The 20,978-nt window shown below is 40.6% G+C and overlaps 1 protein-coding gene across 3 annotated transcripts; it reads left to right on the forward strand.

Annotated features, from left to right (window-relative positions):
* The first annotated feature begins 349 nt into the window (after nt 1-349).
* On the forward strand, nt 350-16,826 carry CAB39 (calcium binding protein 39). Of its 3 annotated transcripts, none has more exons than XM_053459115.1 (10): nt 350-673; nt 3,091-3,244; nt 8,048-8,266; nt 9,055-9,219; nt 9,600-9,718; nt 9,873-10,041; nt 10,362-10,421; nt 10,832-10,897; nt 11,836-11,979; nt 14,426-16,826. In XM_053459115.1, exons 2-10 carry the CDS (start codon nt 3,131-3,133, stop codon nt 14,612-14,614), a joined length of 1,245 nt encoding a protein of 414 aa, XP_053315090.1. In that variant the 5' UTR covers nt 350-673; nt 3,091-3,130; the 3' UTR covers nt 14,615-16,826. The 3 variants fall into 3 exon arrangements, with proteins under 3 accessions (XP_053315090.1, XP_053315091.1, XP_053315092.1); XM_053459116.1 differs by having other exon boundaries at nt 3,096-3,244; XM_053459117.1 differs by lacking the exon at nt 8,048-8,266.
* Nucleotides 16,827-20,978: the final 4,152 nt, after the last annotated feature.

Here is a 20,978-nt window from a genome sequence, read left to right on the forward strand (position 1 = left end):
ACTCATACCTATTGGACCTTAATCATATAATTCATCTGTTATATAAAAGATCTAATGATCATATAAAAGTTATGAGGAAAAACGTCAGACTTGTGGCCACGTGTTCTGCCCACGAGTGTTCGGCCACGCATAACACACGAAACATTACACTGCAGCGTGTTGCCCGATCACTGCCACATACACAGCGCACAAGACGAGCCCACGCATATACACAGACACCGCCACGAGGAGTCTCTGTGTCAGGGCTGCAGCCCACACGAGCCGTTCTGGACACTTGTACCATAGAGTTCACAATTAGTCCGCCACAGCTACGGATGTCGCTGTCGAAGTGACGTAGCACTACGCGCCGGAAATGAACCCTCTGGAACTGAGAATACCATAGAGACGGGAGGAGCCGCCCGGAGTGACCCGAGAGGAGAGAGACCTCCTCCTCCTCAGGTGTGACCCGATACCAGAGACCCCCGGGAGTTAACAGAAAGGGGATCGGTCCCACAAGTGACCAAACAAATCTTCTATTCCTTCGAAGCGACCCAGTAGACACGGGAGAAGAAAGGCACCCCAGAGTGACCCGAATACAGATATATTAACAAAGTAACTCGAGACCAGGAGGACCACCAACAGTGCCCCGATAGAGCCCGGCAGAGGGCGTGACCCTGTGTCAGGAGCTCTGTAGGTCAGTAGTGAGTTTGAGCGGTTGGTGTCCGTGCCGTGTGTACTTTGTGAGGTGCGCCTGTAATTACATGTATGTAGCGTGGTCGATGCCTGAGTATAGATCACTAGCCCGGTGTGTTATAGATACATGGCTTCCTGGCAGCGTTACTCGTCTTGTTCATCGCTTATTACACTGTGTCATGGTGATTTCTGTCTCTGTGCACACATATACCTTTATTTTTCCCTCTCTTCTCACAGCAGCAGTTCGAACTGTTCAGTTACAAGGAACAGTGATAATAAAGCCTGTCACTCAGTGTTGGGACAGGGTTCCTACTGTATCGCCTAATAAAACCCGGTAATCAGCTATAACAATCCTGCTTAATACCAGCCGAACTGTTAGAGAACTGCCTGGAAATAGTGGAGCGTGATAGGGAGTGTGAATATAGTGCAATTTGTATCTGTAACTGCTCGAAAGTAGAAAAAAAACTAATCCATCATATGTCAATTTGCAATCTCATGGTGTAAAGTTTACGCATACTTTGAGATGTCTGTATCAGAGCTGCAATAATCTCTCCAGAACTAAGCTATAAATATAGCTTGTACGTTATTGTTTTATATGGCGCCATCATACACCGCAGCGCAGTACATAACTTTATATAATGATTTGTACACGCTGCTTTCCTGGACTTTGTTAATGGAAATGTCCGTTGTAAAATTGGGGTTTCCTACAGGAATCAAAACATGAATTCCAATGGAGGAATATTGCTTCCCTTATTATTCAGAAGGAACCAAGTTACTATGTTTGATGTAGCAAAGCTTCCTATTAATCTGTAAAACAACGGCATGATCGTTGTGATGTATAAACACCCTGTGATATCGAGTTATTCATCCGCATATAGATCAGCGTGCTCATCCTCCAAAAGGTATCCCATGAATGATTATTTGGGTAAGGCTCAGTCGGTTAGAATATTAAATTGAGCTCTTCACAAATGAACTGTCTCAGAAATTAAGTAATCTTTAAAAAGTACTAAACCGTTCTGAAAATGTGTTTTTTTTTTTTTGAGGGCTTATTTCATGATGTGGTCGCTACAGCGTATGACATATTTCTCATGGTTAAATTAGGGATAAGGTTGTTGCAAACTGATCACTTTCTGCAGCAGATCAATGCCTTTCTGGTTTGCTTTATGGTCTGTCTTCATTGGTGTACTGGGCCGCATCATGATAAACAGGAACGTGGAGTTTTTCAGCTAGCAAGATCATTTAGTTATTTTTAATATAAAGTGGCGTTCTAAAAAATGCAAATAATTTTAGGAGACTTACCTGTTCGCTTAGTAGGACTGCCAGTAACTGGCAAAATAGACATCCAGATCCCTACGCATTTTACACAGAGGTCATTCACAAGTCAATCATTGATGCAGGAAATGTGGGAATCTAAACTCATGACTCAAAAGCCAAGAACTTTGTGTAAAAGTACCATATTTGTTATGTGTGTTAACTGCCCCATTTAAGTTGTACAGCGCTGCGTTATTTGTTGGCGCTTAATAAATGAAAGCTAATAATTACAAACACCATGGACTGTTTCTGAAAATAAGGTAAATATATAAGATTTCCCCCATTTGCCTTGCATATGCCTGTTAGGATTGTCACATAATAGTTAATTGTTTGTGTCCCTGCTTGAGATCACAATTTTGTAAAAAAAAAAAATTTTATATAGTTTTTCTGCTATGATGGGAAATGATCTAATAAATCAGTCTTAAACATTGGCGTATGTCTAAAAAGTGGTCTTATCACCATAACAACCAATGGCTGGTCTTGCCGATAGGTCACTAAGGTGATAAGGCCGCTTTTCAGTGTTTGCTCTTTATAAATGTTCTAATCTAGGGGTTGACACATTTGGTTTGAGTCTAGGAGCTCGCCCAAAAATGAAGGTGCCAACTTTTCTCCTCAGTTTTCATTTTTTTGCCCCGGGGTAGCGCTCCATCTTTTGCTTTACTTTCTCTCTCACAATGCTCAGTCAGTCATAAGCACGGTCGTTCTCTTTTCGGCTGCTAGCATCATGAGACAGAGAACGACCTGTTGGCTATCTCCGATCAAGTCGGTAACGGTGGCGTTATCCACTCATAATGTACCTAGTTTGCAAGATCTACAGGAATAGTGTTTGATTCCATGCATTTGCTGTAGCTCTGCTCATGTTTCCGTTCTGATTTATCTGTAATGCACTGCATGCGTTATACAGTATGTGTGTGATCATGTGTACAGTACTCTAATGCATTCATTGCCATGTTGTCATTCTCATCTGAAACTTCTGTTTTTTGAAACAGGACTGCTTTGCGTCATACAGTAGTACAGTTATTTTAATGTTACTATCACCGGCATTCTAAGATTTGATGTCTGGTCAGATTAGTTGATTAAAAAACATTTTCCCTGTATTTACTCTAGAGCAGGAGCGGGATTGTAGAGCATTGTCACTACACCAGCCATGCCGTTCCCCTTTGGGAAGTCCCACAAGTCTCCTGCAGACATAGTGAAGAATCTAAAGGAGAGCATAGCTGTGCTCGAGAAGCAGGACATCTCTGACAAGAAAGCGGAAAAGGTAAAGAAATACATCTCCTTTCTATCATTCACATACAGCTAACAGCACAAAGTAATGATCATTAAGTTGGGATCCTGTTACTTATGCCAGGACTTCTGCTTTTTTTATTATATAAGGTTTTTCTGGTAACATCACATGAATTTGTATATTTAATTTAATATTTGTAACCGTTTTGGATACTTAAAAGGACAGGGAGAGACCCTGATCAACAAATTCATATGAAATGCATGAAAGTACTTCATATAGAAACCTGTTCCAACATTTAATTCCACTGATTGGCTATTTGCGTTGGATCTCCTATTGAAATCAATGGGAGAATTTTCCATTCATGGGGAGTAAGTATATCACATGCCAGCCAATTTGGGACCTATTAGCTATTATGTACATTAAAATGTATATGATAACTGTGGTGGCTCTTTAAACAGTAAGTATAACACTGCTGGAATTCATTTATTAAACTTCTGTCTGTTTAAATTGTCGATGGGCAGTAAGGGTGTGTGTGTGTCAAGGTTACATCACTTTCATAGTCTGTCTGGCTGCTTTAGAGAAGCAGCTGATGCAAGAAGCTGTCACTCATTCTTACAGCAATCAATGGGACTAATGTAATAAGTAACTGTTACTTCACGGAGCCTTGCTTTTGATTGGTGAAGAGGCTCTATGGTCTAAACTGAGGGTTTCGCTACACCAAGTCGCTAAATATGGATAAAAGTAAGAACTTTTCTTCTCCCCCCTTTTAGGCTTTTAACACCGCCAACATAGGTTGTGTTTCCATAAAATGTTTGTTTTATTTTCTGGTGTCTAGTACATTCACTATTACGTTAGCAAAATATGACCGAAGTATCCTTATTCTGTACGCCCACATAATGGGAATGCTAGATCACTCAAGTATGGCTTTAGCGTACAGTTATACGATGGTGGGTGTCTAGTAGACCGTGTTAATACTCCAGTTTATGGCTTACTATATCTGCTGCTGCAGCCTTCAATTGTTGGTATAGAGACTTAGTTGGTATCAAAATTGTGTTTATAGCATCCCTACAATGTATTAATTACCGGTAAATAAAAAGAACGTATGCCACAACTCATAATAAAGATGAACCCCCACAGTCAGCCAGGTGAGTGATCAGTTGTGGTAAAAGCACTAAAAAGAAAAATAAAGGTTTGTAGAATACAGATACTCACGATGCGGGACCCCCAGAAGCAGGTACAGGCCTAAAGATGGACCAGTGTGTATGCATCCGGGAATCCCCGGGGGTCTGCGCATTGGCCCAATAGTAATATTATAAAAAGTGCTTCTATTCATAATCTTTTTTTGACTCCTTTAGGAGAAAGATACTTAAGTCTAGTGATGCACAGGGTCTATTTTTACATTCTTGGTCACCCCCTCGTCATAGCATGGGTACATGGTCTATGACCTGAAATCTTTGACTGACAGTGGGTCCCACTTCTTTCAAATGTCAGACTACAGGGGGATCTAAACCCCCTGTTCCCATTAGTGGTTTACAAATATTATATTTATGTTCTCTGATATGAACTTTGAAGCATTGCGGTAGTTTTAAGTAAATAGTCCGTAGTACACGTTAAAAATTGCTGACCTGTATGTCAGATGCTATTACACTGTTGGCAGTTAAGACGTGGGTAAGTACCCATCCTGGTTGGCTGAGAAATGTTTGGGTCACAACCTTATTTGAACCTATTTCTGTGTTAACTAATCAGTTCCTTAGATTGGGGGCCGTCTTGTAGAAAAACAAAGTTGATTGGTAGTTTTTTTTGAGAGTAATAACAACTTACCTGAATTATTTCACTTCCGAATGTGTGTTAGAATTACTCATTGGGGAATATTTGGAAATGGATGATATTCTAAACTTCTTAGTAGCACATTGTCAGTATAATATATTGTTTCCATCTCTACTGTCAATTTTCTTCCTCTATCAAGCACTTCCCAAGGATACTCTCTAAGTGCAAAGGTATCCTCCATTACAATTCCAAAACAATTCTCTTAAATCCAAAACAATTCTCTTAAATCTTGAAAGCTGATTAAAAGAAAGACCCCCTTCAGATGTGTAGGATGAAATCAATCGAAATATAATGGGTTATTATGGTCTGTTGGTTTCTTATATGATGTTGTGATAGCCCCATCCTTAACATTGACAAAAATATCCATGAAAGAAATCTGTTCTGTGCTCACTTCCATAGTGTACGTTATGTTGCGTTGTAATGTATTCAGAATGCCAGTGAAGTTGATACTATCGTACCTGTCTTAAAGTATGAAAATGTCATCCATGTATCTTTTCCAGAGTAAACACTGTTCATAACAAGGTAGATGAGAAATTAGATTCACCTCTATTTTATTTAAGGTCAGGGCCACCTTTGAACCCATCGCTGTACTCTTACTCTTTATATAGTTGTGGTCCTGAAACGTAAAATAGCTTGGGGCATATATATTGGATTGATAATATATATAATATATATATTACTTCTGTTTGGTTGCTACAATATTCCATAACATTTGTATCTGAGCTTTACGGCAGTTTTATGGTGCTTTCTCATTAAAAGGAACGCACTAGCCATCATATGCACTTTAATTTACATGGTGCCCCCTTGCAAAGGCGTAGGGGCCTAGCACTATCCCCCCTATGCAATTTCCCCTTTTGCCTGCCCTACTCGTTTCAAAGCAGGGGATGGGTTCGGCTGGACACATCTACTGCCATATGATACTTACCGAAACATGTCGGGACACAGAGTGGGTGGGATGCTGCGGTTTTTTGAGGTTTAAAAATACTACCTTTATTATGTTATGTCTAGAAAGTGTTTCATTACTTTTTGGTCTGGCACCACAATGCAGCCTTTTAAGTAGTTTACTTTAATGGCCGGTTACAATCACTATTAATGTTAAAACCCCTTTTCTTGCTCAATGTATTCATCTAAGCTAGCATCACATATTTAATGCTTCACTTGGGCGCTGAGGTTTAGGTGGCAGTGTGTCTTAAAAGGGACACTCCAGCCATCACATGTACTTTAATATATGATAGCTGCGTGGCCCCTTTAAATTTGTGTGCTCTGCCCCTTGCAAATGCATAGTTATTTTATGTCAGGAGAAGTGACCCATATTTGTTTCCGGACCACGCATTTAATTTCGGACACAAATCGGGGGCCCTTTTCAATTTCGGGGACAAAACTCATTCAGACACATTTACCCTCGCTCACTTTCACAGATTCGCTCACTCTCTCACACTCTCATTTTCGTTCACTTTCTCTCATGCTCTTGGAATGTCTCCCTACCATCTCTGCCAACTGATTCCATGTATAGCAGGTCTGCGTCCGTGTCTTCCATCTTCTTCTCTCCTCTTCTATCCCTTCTTCATCCTCAAGGACATGAGCTTTTGCCAAAATGGCAGAGCTTCTGGTGACGTACCCCCTTCCCGATCCTCCGATCCGGGGAGAGGATGTTTCACAGGGTTATTTTAGGGAAAAATGACTGAGCTACGGGTGCTGTCCTCTACCCCAACCCTCCACGGGTGATGACGTCATCTGAAGCTCTGCCATTTTGGCAGAAGTTTCCCAGAGAAAAAAGAAGAACAGAGGTTGGGAGACATGGAAGGGGAGCTGCGAGACACGGAAGCAGTTTGCAGAGAAGGTAGGCAGAGTTTCAGAGAGTGTGAAAGAATGGAAGCGAAAGAGTCCGACATTTTTTAGCTTTTTTTTCTTTTCTTTTTTGTCAGTTTTTCTGAGATTCGCACAAATTGACGAAGTCTGCAAGTTTAATTAAATTTGCAATTCGTACAAATCTAAATCCACAAGTCTAATACTTGCCTCCAGTCATTTGGAAAATGCTGCAGAGGCTCTGTTCAGACCCCCATGCAGTTGCATAGAAAGCACTATGGATTTCATAGGAGACATTGGATTGGAAGATTGTAATACTATAATATTGTCCCTTTATTTGCTAGTGGTGGTAAAATTTTCAATCATATTGTTACTTTTATTTGTCTTTGGTTACATTTATACTTGCATGTAGCCAATTAGCATGCAGCAACACACACACACGCACACACCTTTTACTGTGTTTTGTTGGGTGTGACTGAACTGGGAAGTGATTCATGGGGCTCAGTGTCCCAGATAAATCATACCAGGCTGGTTTAGTCGTGTTCTGTAACAATATGCTTTCATATAGTGACTGCCTCATCACATCTCTTCTTTGAATGGTGACACAGTGACATTGTATTTCTGCTCACTCATTACAGAGTCACCATCACCATAAAAAGACATTGCCTGTCATATACCCTTAATGTGCATTGACGATGAATTATGTGTACTGTATTTTCATGAGTTGACATTTTATGTGCATATAACCAGTTTTGCTGTTCTTACTGCTATGGTTTATTAGATAAAAATCCTTCTGTTCGTCTACTTCCTACATCACGGGGAGCTGGAGGTCTTCGGTTGTCCGAGCTGATCCCTGAAGTTGTCCTGTTGAAAATGAGCCTCTGTTTCCTTTTAGGAGTAGTGCTGGAGCCCAACCTCTTTCAATACCTTGGATTCTCTGTGACTTGGGGAAAACACAGCACAAAAAATGCTTTATCTGCTAAACTACAGCAGCAAGAATGTGATAGCACTAGGTTTCCAGCCTTCTTAGACAGAGTTGTTTTTAAAATGGAACCATTTTAGGCTTCTTTTTGTTTTTACTTTGCAAACGAATCAACACTTTGCAAAGAACCGATCAAACTTCTTTCATTTGGGAGACCTGTTACTTTGGCTGCTTTCGTGTGGGTTTATAAACTCCTTTTTCTGTGCTGTCTCGTTTTACAGTTGAGAGGAGGGTTGTTACCTCACACATTGAGCTCCCCCACCCTCCAAACCAATTCCTTTAGCCGTCCCTCTCCAGGCTCAAACATCTCGCTTCCTGCGTATTCTGCTGACGACATGCACATCAGGAGCAAGGACGATAAGAAACTGCCATGGCCTAAGCCGAAAAGAAGCTCGTTTGTGTCCGGGAGACAGAAAATGGACAGGACAGCAGTATTATCGGTTAATGAGTTACCCTTGTACCAGGGCATGCTTGTAGAGTCTTTTGGTGGAGGACGTTCACACTGTGTTGGAGTTACTAACGTTTTCCTACAGGACAATCAACTAATGCCACGTGTTCGTGACAGAGGACATGTCTGCCAGCAGTGAGAATATTTGACATGGGTGTCATATTGTTTCAAGTGGCTAAAGACACATGGGTGTGAATCACACTTGTGTACACACAATATTTGAATTTAACGTGTTACTATTTTTTTATAGTATACTACAATTCCTGTGTGCTTCGTACAAGAATCTTGTGTTCCCCTGGTGTCTTTAGTCACTGCAGGTGACATTGTACCTCTCTGGACACTAACCATTTTCTTGTTTCACATTAATTTTCCAGTTGGGAATTTCTATCCACACCTCTGCTTAGTAAATCCTCATGAGTTGACATCACAGAAAATCAGTATCTTCTTTATCTGCAGGATAAGGGTGCTGGTGGGCAGCAACCTGGACTTCCAGAAATACATTTCTCTTCGTGGCCCGCCCCATGTCCCTATTAATCTTTTTAATAAAACAGTTCTATAGCTAGGCTCTATGTGGTGGTATACTTTTATATGTGTACATTTTGCATGTATCATACATTTTATATAGATATTGATATATATGTCAAAACCTGTGTGTGTGTATTGTCCGCCACAGTCTGTGTTGTGTAGCAGGTTTTCTATGTGAGGGGCCAAGAAGCCTTTTCAAAACGTGCAGTCCTGGCCCCTCAACAAACATTTTTAATTCATCTGTTTTTTTCACAGGCAACTGAGGAGGTGTCTAAAAACCTGGTGGCTATGAAGGAAATCCTTTATGGAACAAACGAGAAGGAACCACAAACAGAGGCTGTAGCTCAATTGGCTCAGGAACTGTACAACAGTGGACTTCTGGGAACCCTGGTGGCTGATCTACAGCTCATAGACTTTGAGGTAATACAAAATGGCAGCCGCATTTCTCACACAGAGAAATTGCAACCATAGGCTTTAATTCAGCAAAGGTTCAATTGAGTTACTCCTTTTCTGTTACACTGTATTTACAGTACTCCACCTAGTAATGTGTGGGGGATCAAGTTTAAAGGTACTTTTCACCTATCCTGCTGAATTTGACGTGTTTAACTAAATATAACATTAGAAAGATTCGTTCACAGAACTCATTGTTTCCATGTTAACAACACATAATGCAGGTCCACCTCATCCTTTTTGGCTCTTAGTAATGCATTGTGCCTATTTTAGCACATTGTTACCTTTTGCATTTTGTTAGATGTTTACACCTTCCTAGCGTACGTAACGTAAACAATTTGTCCTTTTAGGGCAAAAAAGATGTGGCTCAGATCTTCAACAATATTTTGCGAAGGCAAATTGGAACTCGGACTCCGACAGTGGAATACATATGCACTCAACAGAATATTCTCTTCATGCTTTTAAAAGGGTATGACTACATACTGTAGTGTTATTGTTAGCTTTTAGAGAAGAATAGACTGCCTATGAGTTGTGAGACAAAAGTGTTTGTGGTCTAAATCCATTGTTTTTTATATCTGGTTTCTTACTACTGTGTCTGTTACCACTTTATGTAAAACCTCCAGATACGAGTCTCCTGAGATTGCTCTAAATTGCGGAATCATGCTGCGGGAATGCATCCGGCACGAGCCACTTGCTAAGATCATCTTGTGGTCCGAGCAGTTCTATGACTTCTTCCGATATGTGGAGATGTCAACATTTGACATCGCTTCAGATGCTTTTGCAACGTTCAAGGTAATATCTGCGAAATCCACAAAAAGCATGCTACAAATGGCCATTCAGTTAAAAAGCACTGTTCTACAAGCAACTGTAATGATAACAGTTTGGCAGGGTGCAGCACTACTTTTGTACAATTTTTGGAACTTGGGTATTCATTGGATTTAAAATCTATTAATGCTTCCTAAATTGTTTCATGGACAAATCCATTAAACACATGAATGGGGTTTTTTTTCATCCCTCGTGAGTGGGTCCCAGGGCAAATGCACTAATACTTAAAATGTGAATTTTGTAATTATTATGTCGTTATGTAATTGTTTTTTTTTTTTTTTCTCAAGGACCTGCTGACGAGACACAAGCTCTTGAGTGCTGAGTTTCTTGAGCAGCATTATGACCGGGTAAGAATTCTTAACAGAATCACACACAACTGTGTTGGAAGGGAAAACCGTAAAATAATTTATATCCAGGTTTATGGTTTCTCCTTCATTAATTTTCTGAAGATCTTAATACACTTTTTTTTTCCACATTTATCTGGGTCACATTCCCTTATTGATCTGTAGCAAAGGAATGTAGCCTTATGCATGTTAGCATAATGCTCTATACTGCTTGTAATTGTTAGCAGGTACAGTCATACATTGCTCCAGTGTAGAAATGTACACTACCATGTAGTGCTTTGCGGTCTTGAGAACCGTTTACTGCCTGGATCGCCACTTGGTATCCACACACTACTGTATGAATCTGCTTGCAAATACAGACGCATTTTTAGTGTATTACCCCACTTTTGACTAAAGTTTGTGTCTCCATCTAGTTCTTCAGTGAATATGAGAAGTTATTGCACTCAGAAAACTATGTGACAAAACGACAGTCATTGAAGGTAGGTTTATCATTTACCTTGTGTTATTGGCGTGCGAATAGTATGTGCATTGCTCACACCGAAAGACACGGCCTCTCTTAAACAAGTTGCAGTCTAACCAGTTTGGTTGATCTGTTTTGAATTTCTTGCACGGAATTTGGACTTCTGATATTCTAGCTGTTTGAAAAACTACCTTGTCCTGTTAGTATTAGTGTGTTAAAGACTCAGATCTTATGTGCTGTGCTTCGCTTGTAGGGCCCCAGGTGGCTCGCTGGTACCCTATGTCTCCAAAGGCTGCCTTATCTATGCGATTAGAGAGGAATAGCTCTTATGAACAATAAAAGAGCTACAAACATAGCTGTGTTCACTTAACACCTTCCGTACCGATGACATACCTGGTACTTCCTGGTTGGGTGTCACCCCCCAGACCGGAACGTACCAGGTATGTCATCGATGATGCGCAATTCAGCGTCGCTATGGACGCTGGGATCACGAGGGGCGGCTGCTACTGACCACTGGGTGTTCCCAGTGATCCGTAGCAGCCACTCCCCCTCAATTCCCTGCACGTGATCGCTTTGAAGCGAATCACGAGCACGGAATTAAAATATTTAAATAAAACTGCGGTCTTCAAGGGAAGACGCAATATAAGAACGCCGGTAATGAAGGGGTTAAAGCGCATAAATTGTTGTCTAATGTTTTGGCATTAGCAGTAATTGTGGCCAGTTTGTTGTAAGGCAGCACTATTTTTATTGTTATGCTTGTGCTAATGTTTATGCAACATTTACCACTTTCCTTTGTCATTCATTTTCATTATTTTTTTTCTCCTTAACATGTTCTGAACCTTTTTATCTCCTTGTCTTCTTCTGTTCGTTTTATTCATTTCTATTCTATTCATTTTATACACATTATCTAACCAACCATGTTTTTTATTTGTCTTTTTCTTTCTCTCCTGTCTGCAGCTTCTTGGAGAGCTTCTGTTGGACAGACATAACTTCACTATCATGACTAAATATATCAGCAAACCAGAGAACCTCAAATTGATGATGAACCTTCTACGTGACAAGAGCCGCAACATCCAATTTGAAGCTTTCCATGTCTTTAAGGTGATGAGTGGGGAAGTGTTGTAAATTTTACCAAAATATTAGTGTAACAGTATACCCCAGCATGGATTTAGTACATAATTTCACTGATCCTTGACAAGGAAATGGTGGGACATTCCTAAAATTGATATAGAAAGAGGGAGGGTGACATGTCAAAACAGAGGAAACGCTATTTGTAAGCCAGAACTCTTGTGTCTTTCATAAGACTCTTTTGTAAGAGGTCAGGGTTAGTCAATATGTACAAGAGGTAACTAGATTGCATCTTAAAGAAGCACCAACATAAATATGAACAGTGAAACATTAACGGCACCAGACAAAGTTATCTAGCAGAAACGCTTTATCGTTCACTTTACCACCAGCTTACGGCCCTGTTCAATTGCTTACTATTCATAGTGTATCAAATATATTGTGCAAGAGAGGGAAAAAATCATGTTCCTGTATAGTTTCATCATCTGTAGCTGCTGAAGGAAGTTTTCTTATAAACCAGTTTCGTTACTAGGGTTAAATGTGTTTTCCAGTGATGCCAAGATGTTTGTAATCTTAACCACTACACTACCGGGCTTTTTTCATGCATCAAATACCAGAGCTGTTTTGCCATATGTCGATTCAATCTTTTCTGTGAATAGTGTACCTCTTTTAAAGGAGAGGCTTCCTTTTGATACCACATTTACATGATTAGCCAAACATTTATTATGACTAATTCTGTAAAAACTAGAGACAAATAGGAAAAAAAAAAACCCTCACAAAATTAAATTGACAGAAAATACCCTCAGGTTGTAACAATTTAGTTGTACTGATTTTGGACATACCTCAGTACAGTCGTGGCCAAAAGGTTTTGACGCAAATATTAATTTTCACAAAGTCTGCTGCATCAGTTTAAATAATGGCTTGTTTTCTGCCTTAAAATTTGTATACTTTTGGTCACAAAATACAATTTGAAATATTCAAGTTTGGAAAACGGAACAAGCATGTTCCATTTTGTACCCTGTAACTTCCCAAAAGTATAAAAAAAAAAACAAAAAAAAAAACTGCCTGTTGGGTTTTTCAAATTAAGGACACTTACATTAATATATTTGTTGGTATTTTGGTCAACTGAACTGGTTTGGGAACACTTATCATAGGGAAATAATAAAATTTTCGTCTTTCAAATTTCATTTTAATGTATTCATACTAAATGTTGTACTATACAACTCAAAATGGAAAAGAAAGCCATCGGTCCTTGAATAAATATCATATATATTGTATGGGTGAATGCAAAATTAAAAAGGACAGTCATGGATATATTACATTAAATGTATTTATATAAGGCCAGTGGAGCATGAGCTTGTAATGAGTAAAATCTCAGGTGATCAGCAGTACGTGAATACCTTTTTTAGGAGACGGGTCTATGTGGAGCGCCATGGCTGAGGTGAATGGCATGGGGGGGGGCGGCGGCGGCGAACAGTTACAGGAGCATTCATGGCCCTTGCTGTCTGTAAGCTGTAGAATGTTGAGGTTTCATTAGGTTTGTGGTGGTTTTTGGGTAGAGGAGGTGTGGGAGGCATGTCAGGGTTAAATGTTAACAGACTGTGGTCAGACAGAGGAGAGGGTTGGAGAAATACCATGTTGAACACAAGGTGGGAGAACACTCGGTCGATTTGATGACCGTCACGGTGCGTTGGGGGGTTATACTATTTTGAAAGTTCGAGACAAGAAGAAAGCAAAAGTACTTTCAAAGCAGTAGGTGAGGATGGGCCATCAATGGGCATATTGTAGTCCCCTAGGATTAATGTAGGGATAGTGGGGGATAGAAAGTGAGAGCGCCATTGTAGCAAACTGATTAAAGAGGCAGGCGCATTCACCGGTAGATCACTGCAACACAAAGATCAATTGGGGAGAAGAGACTGACAGAGTGTTCTTTGAAAGGCAAGAAGAGAGAGGGAATTGGTGAAATACATTGAAAGGGTAGAGGTAGGAGAGGAGGATTCCAACAACCCCTCCTTGTCGGTCTCCAGGTCTAGTTGTTTGACTAAAGTGCAGGCCATTGTAAGAGAGAGCAGCAGGGGAGGTAGTGTTGGAGGATGTTAACCATGTTTCAGTGAGTGCAAAGAGATGAAAACGTGGTTAGAGATGAATAGGTTGTGAACAGCAGTGAGTTTGTTGCATACAGAGCATGCATTCAAGAGGGCACAGGAGAAAGGAGAATATCTGTTGAGATTGGAAGGGTTGTGGTAGTTTGTTAGTATGAAAAGTGCTGAGGTGGGGGGGGGTTGTGTGTGTGTGTGGTCAACGATACAATGTAAATATGCAAAAAAGAAAAAAGCCCTAGGTTTTTTTGGTACAAAATGCCCCCCACACACCTAAAGAAGGATTTAACTACCCGTGTTTTTTCCCTTTTGTGCCAGTAGTTCTCATTCATGTTTTCAGGTTCCTTATTAGTAAAACCAGTCCTTGTTTCCATTATTTCCAGGTATTTGTGGCCAACCCCAACAAGACCCAACCTGTCCTGGACATCCTGCTGAAGAACCAGAGCAAACTTATTGAATTTCTCAGCAAATTCCAGAATGACCGCACTGAAGATGAGCAGTTTAACGATGAGAAAACCTACCTAGTGAAACAGATCCGGGACCTGAAGAGACCCGCACAGCAAGAGGCCTGAGGTGGATGGGGGAGCAGAGGGGGAACCCAAACCCAGCGCTTACTGCGAGAGTATTCACCATCCCATGGACTTTGCGAGCAACGCACTCACTTGCAACCAGAACGGTTTCTCATTATTGTCCTTAATTACATTTGTGTTTGAGGTTTTAATCAGAGTGTAACCCCTTGCCTGCTGGAAGAACCCAGGTGCTGCACTATCCTCCAGCAGCTCAGGGGTTAATAGAGTGCATTAACTACCTTTTCTATCTTTTTTTTTTTTCCTGTCTTGCACATTTATAACACCAGATGGAATTATTTTCCCCATCTTTTCTCCTTGTTGCATCGGCATGGGATTGAGACTTTCATTATCAATGTATTTGGGGGAAGTAAAATAGAGATCGTAGTATCTCAAGTGAGTGTATAGTTATTAGTCTGGGCTTTGGATAAGAAGGCATACTTGTACTTTTCCCCCCTTTTTTTTATGCAAGGCATTGCATGCTTGCAGAAAAATGAAAATCTGGTTTCCATCAGCATATTTGCACATGAACTTGTTAGAGAAATCGAGCACAAAACCTGATTCGTGCATAGCTGGTACTTTTAAGACAACAATATGCCTTGATTTCAAACCGAAACAATCAATAAAATGCAACAGTGCAGTGCTTTTATCTGAAATAAAGAGGAGCAATGCGGCCCGCATGGAGGAAGAGCAGTGGAAGATTCTGGGGTTAATGTGTATTTTTAAGTGTGAATTGGAGGAGTTTTCTGTAAAGATAAGCGCATATTCCTTATATATGCCTTTCAACTGCTTTCTTGCTTTATTTGATGGTGTGTGCTTATTATTATTTTAGCAGGTGTTTATGATGGATTTGAAAAAGAGCAGAATCGTATAGCATTGGTGGGAGGCTGGACACAGCATATATTCATCTGAAAGTGCTTCTCCATAAAGTGGTGCTGAGTATACCACATTCTCAACTCATGCAGAACCAGACATTGATCACTATACCATCCTTAGTGATATTTTAAGTTGTTAAGAGTAACTCTATCCGCAGACAACAAAAATAACTTGACTCACTATATCCTTGTATCTTGTCAGATGGTGCAGTTCGGCAAATATATAAAACATGCTCCATTATTACACTTTAGGAATGTATAGCTTGCGTCTGGTACACCCTGCATGGTGTGGGTGCTTAGGCTGGGTTACAGATGGTTGGAGACGTCACAGTGGTTTGATGCTAGAGTGTAGGTAATACACAAACCAATTTATGCAGCAGTGTTTTACTCTAAGGTTTACACTCTCCCCCTGTTGACTCATCAATATTTCCATTGCAGCCCTTCCCATACGGATTTCCAGGGCACTGGCTAAAGCATATGGATTTCTCTCTCCACCTTGGCACCAGCACTACCCACTGCAGTTGTTATGCTACTGTAAAATAAAATGTGCCAGTAAGTGCTTGGCTCCACATACAGATTGTAGTTATGAAGTTAGGAGAGGATGGTGTATTTGGAAAAGGAAAGCCAGACTGCTGATGAATGAGTCATTTACTTTGCCATGGATCTGGTTTAAGATTTCATGATGACATTTTGAATGCTATTAAATAGTTTGACTGGGTCGATCTGGCGATGCAGGTTTTGTGGTTGTCATTCAGCAGACTGTATGCTTGGCAACGCAGAATGAGTGATTCAGGTCATGCATGTGGTTCTATGTATACCCGTTGGATGCATGAAGTGGGTTGGATAACGCAGTATATATTGACATTCCCTTGGAGCATAAGTAAAGTAGTGTCTAGTCAGACGGCACAAGGTATAAGTCCAAGCAGTGCAGTGTGGCTCTTCTAGTGCAATCTTCCATCAACATATTAGAATACTTTTTTATAAGTTAATTTTACTGGCATAGAACATTAGTGCACCTACAAGCCCTGACTTTTTAAGTTAAGGGTCAAGTCATTCAAATGTTTCCCTGCATCAGATCTGTTTATTATATGAGGGATGGTCTGCCTGATGCATGTAGTTGGAACAGTGCATGCGGTTTGGTTCCCACCAAATAGCTTCCATTCTTTGCCCCATTAAATGATGGCCTCAAACCTTTCACCGGCAACATGCTGAAACCAAAGCCTTGGGTGGAGGTTTACCTTCTGCTTTCACGCAGACTTGCTTTGGGTTTCTGTGGAATCTATGTAAATACATTTTTGGCCTCTCTTATACATAAGGAAAAAATAAACTGTACAGCAACTGAGTGTTCTGATTTTTCTATTCACGTCATGTAAAGTGTCCTTGTTTAAGCTATTGGCAGCACAGTTAAATCAGACTTTACCTTAAACGATTTGGATCGGTGTACAATTTCTACTTGAGGAGGGCAAGGTTCCACAGCAGAGCGGACATTTGCAGTTATTTTATTTCAAAGTAAGATTCTGATGTTATTTGAAATCATTTGTATATAAGATAAACATTAGGTCAGTATAAAGTTAATGAACTTTAAAATAAAATATGGATTGTAGTTTATACAATTATGCAGCAATGGGGTATGAAAAACCTTACGTTCCTGCTTGGACATGTAAAATGCTTCACAAAAAACAGGGGATCTCGAGTTACTGACAAGCAATGAACAGTATGGTGTAATTGGGATCATGGAAATGTGGTAATATAGGCATCATTTAAGGGTAAAGTTAAATGGTTATACATTCTTAAGGAGTTTATTTTCATGCTGTTGATAATGTGGGGACCTTAGAAAGAAATTTAAACATGCGGTAAGAGGGGCAGCATAGATGCCACCTAGAAAAGACAATTGTCTGAATGTGATAAGAACTAACCAGCATCTGGGCAATACTGGAGTTAAGTGGAATTTCTTCAAACTAACAATAAAACTTGGAACTTACACAGTGCGCTGAAAAAAGTATCCCCCCCCCGCTGTTTTCTTCTGTTTTGCATATTTGTTGCACTTAAATATTTTGGATCATCAAACTAATTTTAATATTAGATAAAGATAACCAGAGAAATACAAAATGCAGTTTTTAAATGAAGATTTCATGTATAGAGTCAAACTGTCTTCTGATGGCTACTTCCAGGATAATGCACCATGCATTATCCTGCTGGAAGCAGCCATCAGAAGATACGTACACTGTGGTCATAAAGGGATGTAGATGGCCAGAAACAATAGGTAGGCTGCTGCATTTAAACGATATTCAAGTGTGCCAAGAAACTATCCCCCCACACCATTACACCACCACCAGCCTGAACTGTTGATACATGGCAGGATGGATCCATGCTTTCATACTGTTTACGCCAAAATCTGACGCTGCCCTCTGAATGTCACAGCTGAGTTGAGACTCATCAGACTCATCCAGTCTTCCATTGTCCAATTTTGGTGAGCCTCTGCAAATTGTAGCCTCAGTTTCCTGTTCTTAGCTGACAGGAGTGGCACTCAGTGTGGTCCAGTGACTAACCTACCCAGTCACTTACACTAACTAACCTACCCACACAAAAACACATGTTCACACACTAATAATCACACAATAAAATACCCACACATGCTAACATGCCCACACAAAAGGGCATGTTCACACACACACACACTGACATACCCAGTCATACTTTCAATAAGATCAGACAGAAACTTGCTAACTATGTTAGATACATACATCTAAACTATGTTAGATACATGCTAACATACCCAAAGAACCATGTTCACGCACATACCAGGACACACAGACTAACACTTAGATACATCTTCATAAAAATACCCACATACAATAACATACCCACACATCCAAACACACACATACGTATCCAAAGACACATGTTCACGTGCACACATAATAATATACTCAAGCACACCCAGACAGACACACAAACATACCCACTTAGACACTAAGATTCCCTGACACTAACATACCCACTCAGACACACTAACATACCCATATACTACCATACTCACTCGGGCACACAAACATACCAAGACACACACTCAAGCAACTCACAAACTTCACTCACTGCGGTGCTTTCTGCACCTCTTGGGGCCGTCCTTTACACGGTGCAAAGAAGGCAGCTGCCTTGTGTGTATTGGTACAGCAAGTGAACCAGGAAAGCAGTATGTGTCCTGTTATCTGTACTCGGTGGTTAGAGTAATGTATTAACCACTGAGTCCACGCATTTGATTGAATTAAATTGGTGAGAAAAACTTCTCAATATGATGCCCAATTGCAGCAGCAAGATAAAACAAAGATAATATTGAGCATTTTATCGCCACTAATAAAGCGCTGAATTTAATCACCTTTTTCTGGATATTTACTGAAATTGGTGCATTTTGTTGAGATTGCAAGTGTTGTCATGGATCTGGGTGCTGGCAGAGTTCCATGCCATTGTGCACACACTGATCTTTGATTCTGCATCCTTGTTTTGGGTGTTGAGATCCTTATTTTCTAATAAAAAAAAGCGCATTTAAAAAGTGCTGCCCTGCATGTGACATTTTGCAGGATCGTCTTGGTTAGGAGAGCCATTTGATCATATCTGGAAACTTCCCAAGGGCTACCTGCTACTCTCCTTCTTCTGAAAGATTGGCTTTGTGAGGGGGGCAGACAAGCCACAAACGAGGCCATGCCTAGTCTTGCAAGGGGAGTGATTAATCATGAGAGGAGTGGGGCTTGCCGTGGGCTAGGTTGTGGATAGCCTCTGCTACCATTAAATTGGTTGGCAATGATAGAGAGGACATGCTTAGTGAGTGTGCTTGGTCTACCGCTAAGTGGTTGAGCCGTTATTGCTAGACACTTCCACTTTATATTATTAGCACTTACCATGGACTGCCATAGGGCAGAAATGTAATTAACTGACTTGTGGCAAAGGTGGCATCCTATGACACTGAGCTCTTCAGCACCACCCAGTCTTCTGCCGATGTTTGCTTATGGAGATGATATGACTGTGTTTTACAGTTTATACTCCTGTTATCAATAATGGGTGTGGCTGAAACACCTTAACTCAATAATTAGGAGGGGACCACATACTGTTTTTCATATAATATATCCTTCCCTTGTAAAGTGTTATCATGCGGTATGTGGGATGTATAAACACATAAAATAAATCACTTACACCAGGGCTTGACAAATTTGTTTTGAATCTAGGAGCCAGCTAAAAAAGTTGGGAGCCAGGATTTTTGTTTTTTAACTAAGTTTTATTTTCAACGACAAAAATAACAGATCTTAAATTTACACGTAAAAAAATACTAGAACCAAACCTCATGGGCATTTAAGTTATGCAGATAATTTAATATATTCTTATGTGACACACCACATTTTCTATATAATATATTAGTGTTTTTCACTTGGCTTTTTTGTATCTGCCATACCGACACCCACATACACCAGGACAGGCTCTGCCACACCCAAACACACACACCAGGACAGGCACTGCCACACCGACACCAAAACACACACAAAGACAGGCTCTGCCACACCGACACCCACACACACACCAGGACAGGCTCTGACACAATAAACACCCATACACACACACACACACACACATCAAGACAGGCTACGCCACTACGAAGCATAAAAAAAAAATATATTTTCTACACTGCTTTCTCATTACCCCCCCTTTTATATTTTTGTCCCTTGTGTATTAATGCCCCAGCCAGGCCCCCCCTTTAGTATTGATTAATGTGTTCTGCCCCACAACCTTGTGTATTGCCTCCCTTTGTGCATTTATACCACCACACCCACGTGCATTGAGTTATATGTGGCCCCCAGCCAACCCTCCTCCCTTGTGTATTATGTTCCCCCTTTAGTATTAATTTATGTGATGCCACCCACTGCCATGTGTATTAGACCCAGCCACACACACCCCTGTTTAGATTGATTCTGTAATTTCAAAACCCAGCCCTCCTTTTGTATTATTTAAGTTTTAATGATGTCCCAAGGGAATCCCCCCTCCCTTAAATATAGGTCCACTTTCTTCAAACCCCTATTTATTTATTTTTTTTATACTTATATTTTCGCTTCTTTTTTTTTTCCCCACTCTCCTCTGACGTGACGATCCTCTCCCCGTCACGAGGAACTCTTCTGTGAACTGCCACTCAGCAGCACGGTGTGTGCAAGCCGGTGGCCCAATCCATGAGCCAGCAGACAAATGTTCACATTGAAGTCCAGTGGGCCGCACATTGGACGCCCCTGACCTAGGCGCCAGGACAAAATTCTCAGTCGCCATGGTGCCTGGGATTTGTCGAGCCTGACATACTGTACAACATACATACATACTGTAGGCTACAAAAGTGCAATGTATATGTGTCCTGGACAAATGGCTGATGTGGGTTTGTTGATGAACCCACATAAATCATTTTTCCAGGACAGTGTAAAATAGGCAGTTTCACATCTCCTTTAGATGACAACAGAGAACAC

This window comes from Spea bombifrons, chromosome 3 (assembly GCF_027358695.1).
Source record: "Spea bombifrons isolate aSpeBom1 chromosome 3, aSpeBom1.2.pri, whole genome shotgun sequence".
Taxonomy (NCBI): domain Eukaryota; kingdom Metazoa; phylum Chordata; class Amphibia; order Anura; family Pelobatidae; genus Spea; species Spea bombifrons.

Excerpts from the sequence above, each read along its gene's own strand:
- CAB39 (XM_053459115.1), top strand. The coding sequence starts at position 3,131 with ATGCCGTTCCCCTTTGGGAAGTCCCACAAGTCTCCTGCAGACATAGTG. Across the intron at positions 10,042-10,361 it reads ATGCTTTTGCAACGTTCAAG|GACCTGCTGACGAGACACAA; the intron begins GTAATATCTGCG and ends TTTTTTCTCAAG. Across the intron at positions 10,898-11,835 it reads CAAAACGACAGTCATTGAAG|CTTCTTGGAGAGCTTCTGTT; the intron begins GTAGGTTTATCA and ends TCCTGTCTGCAG.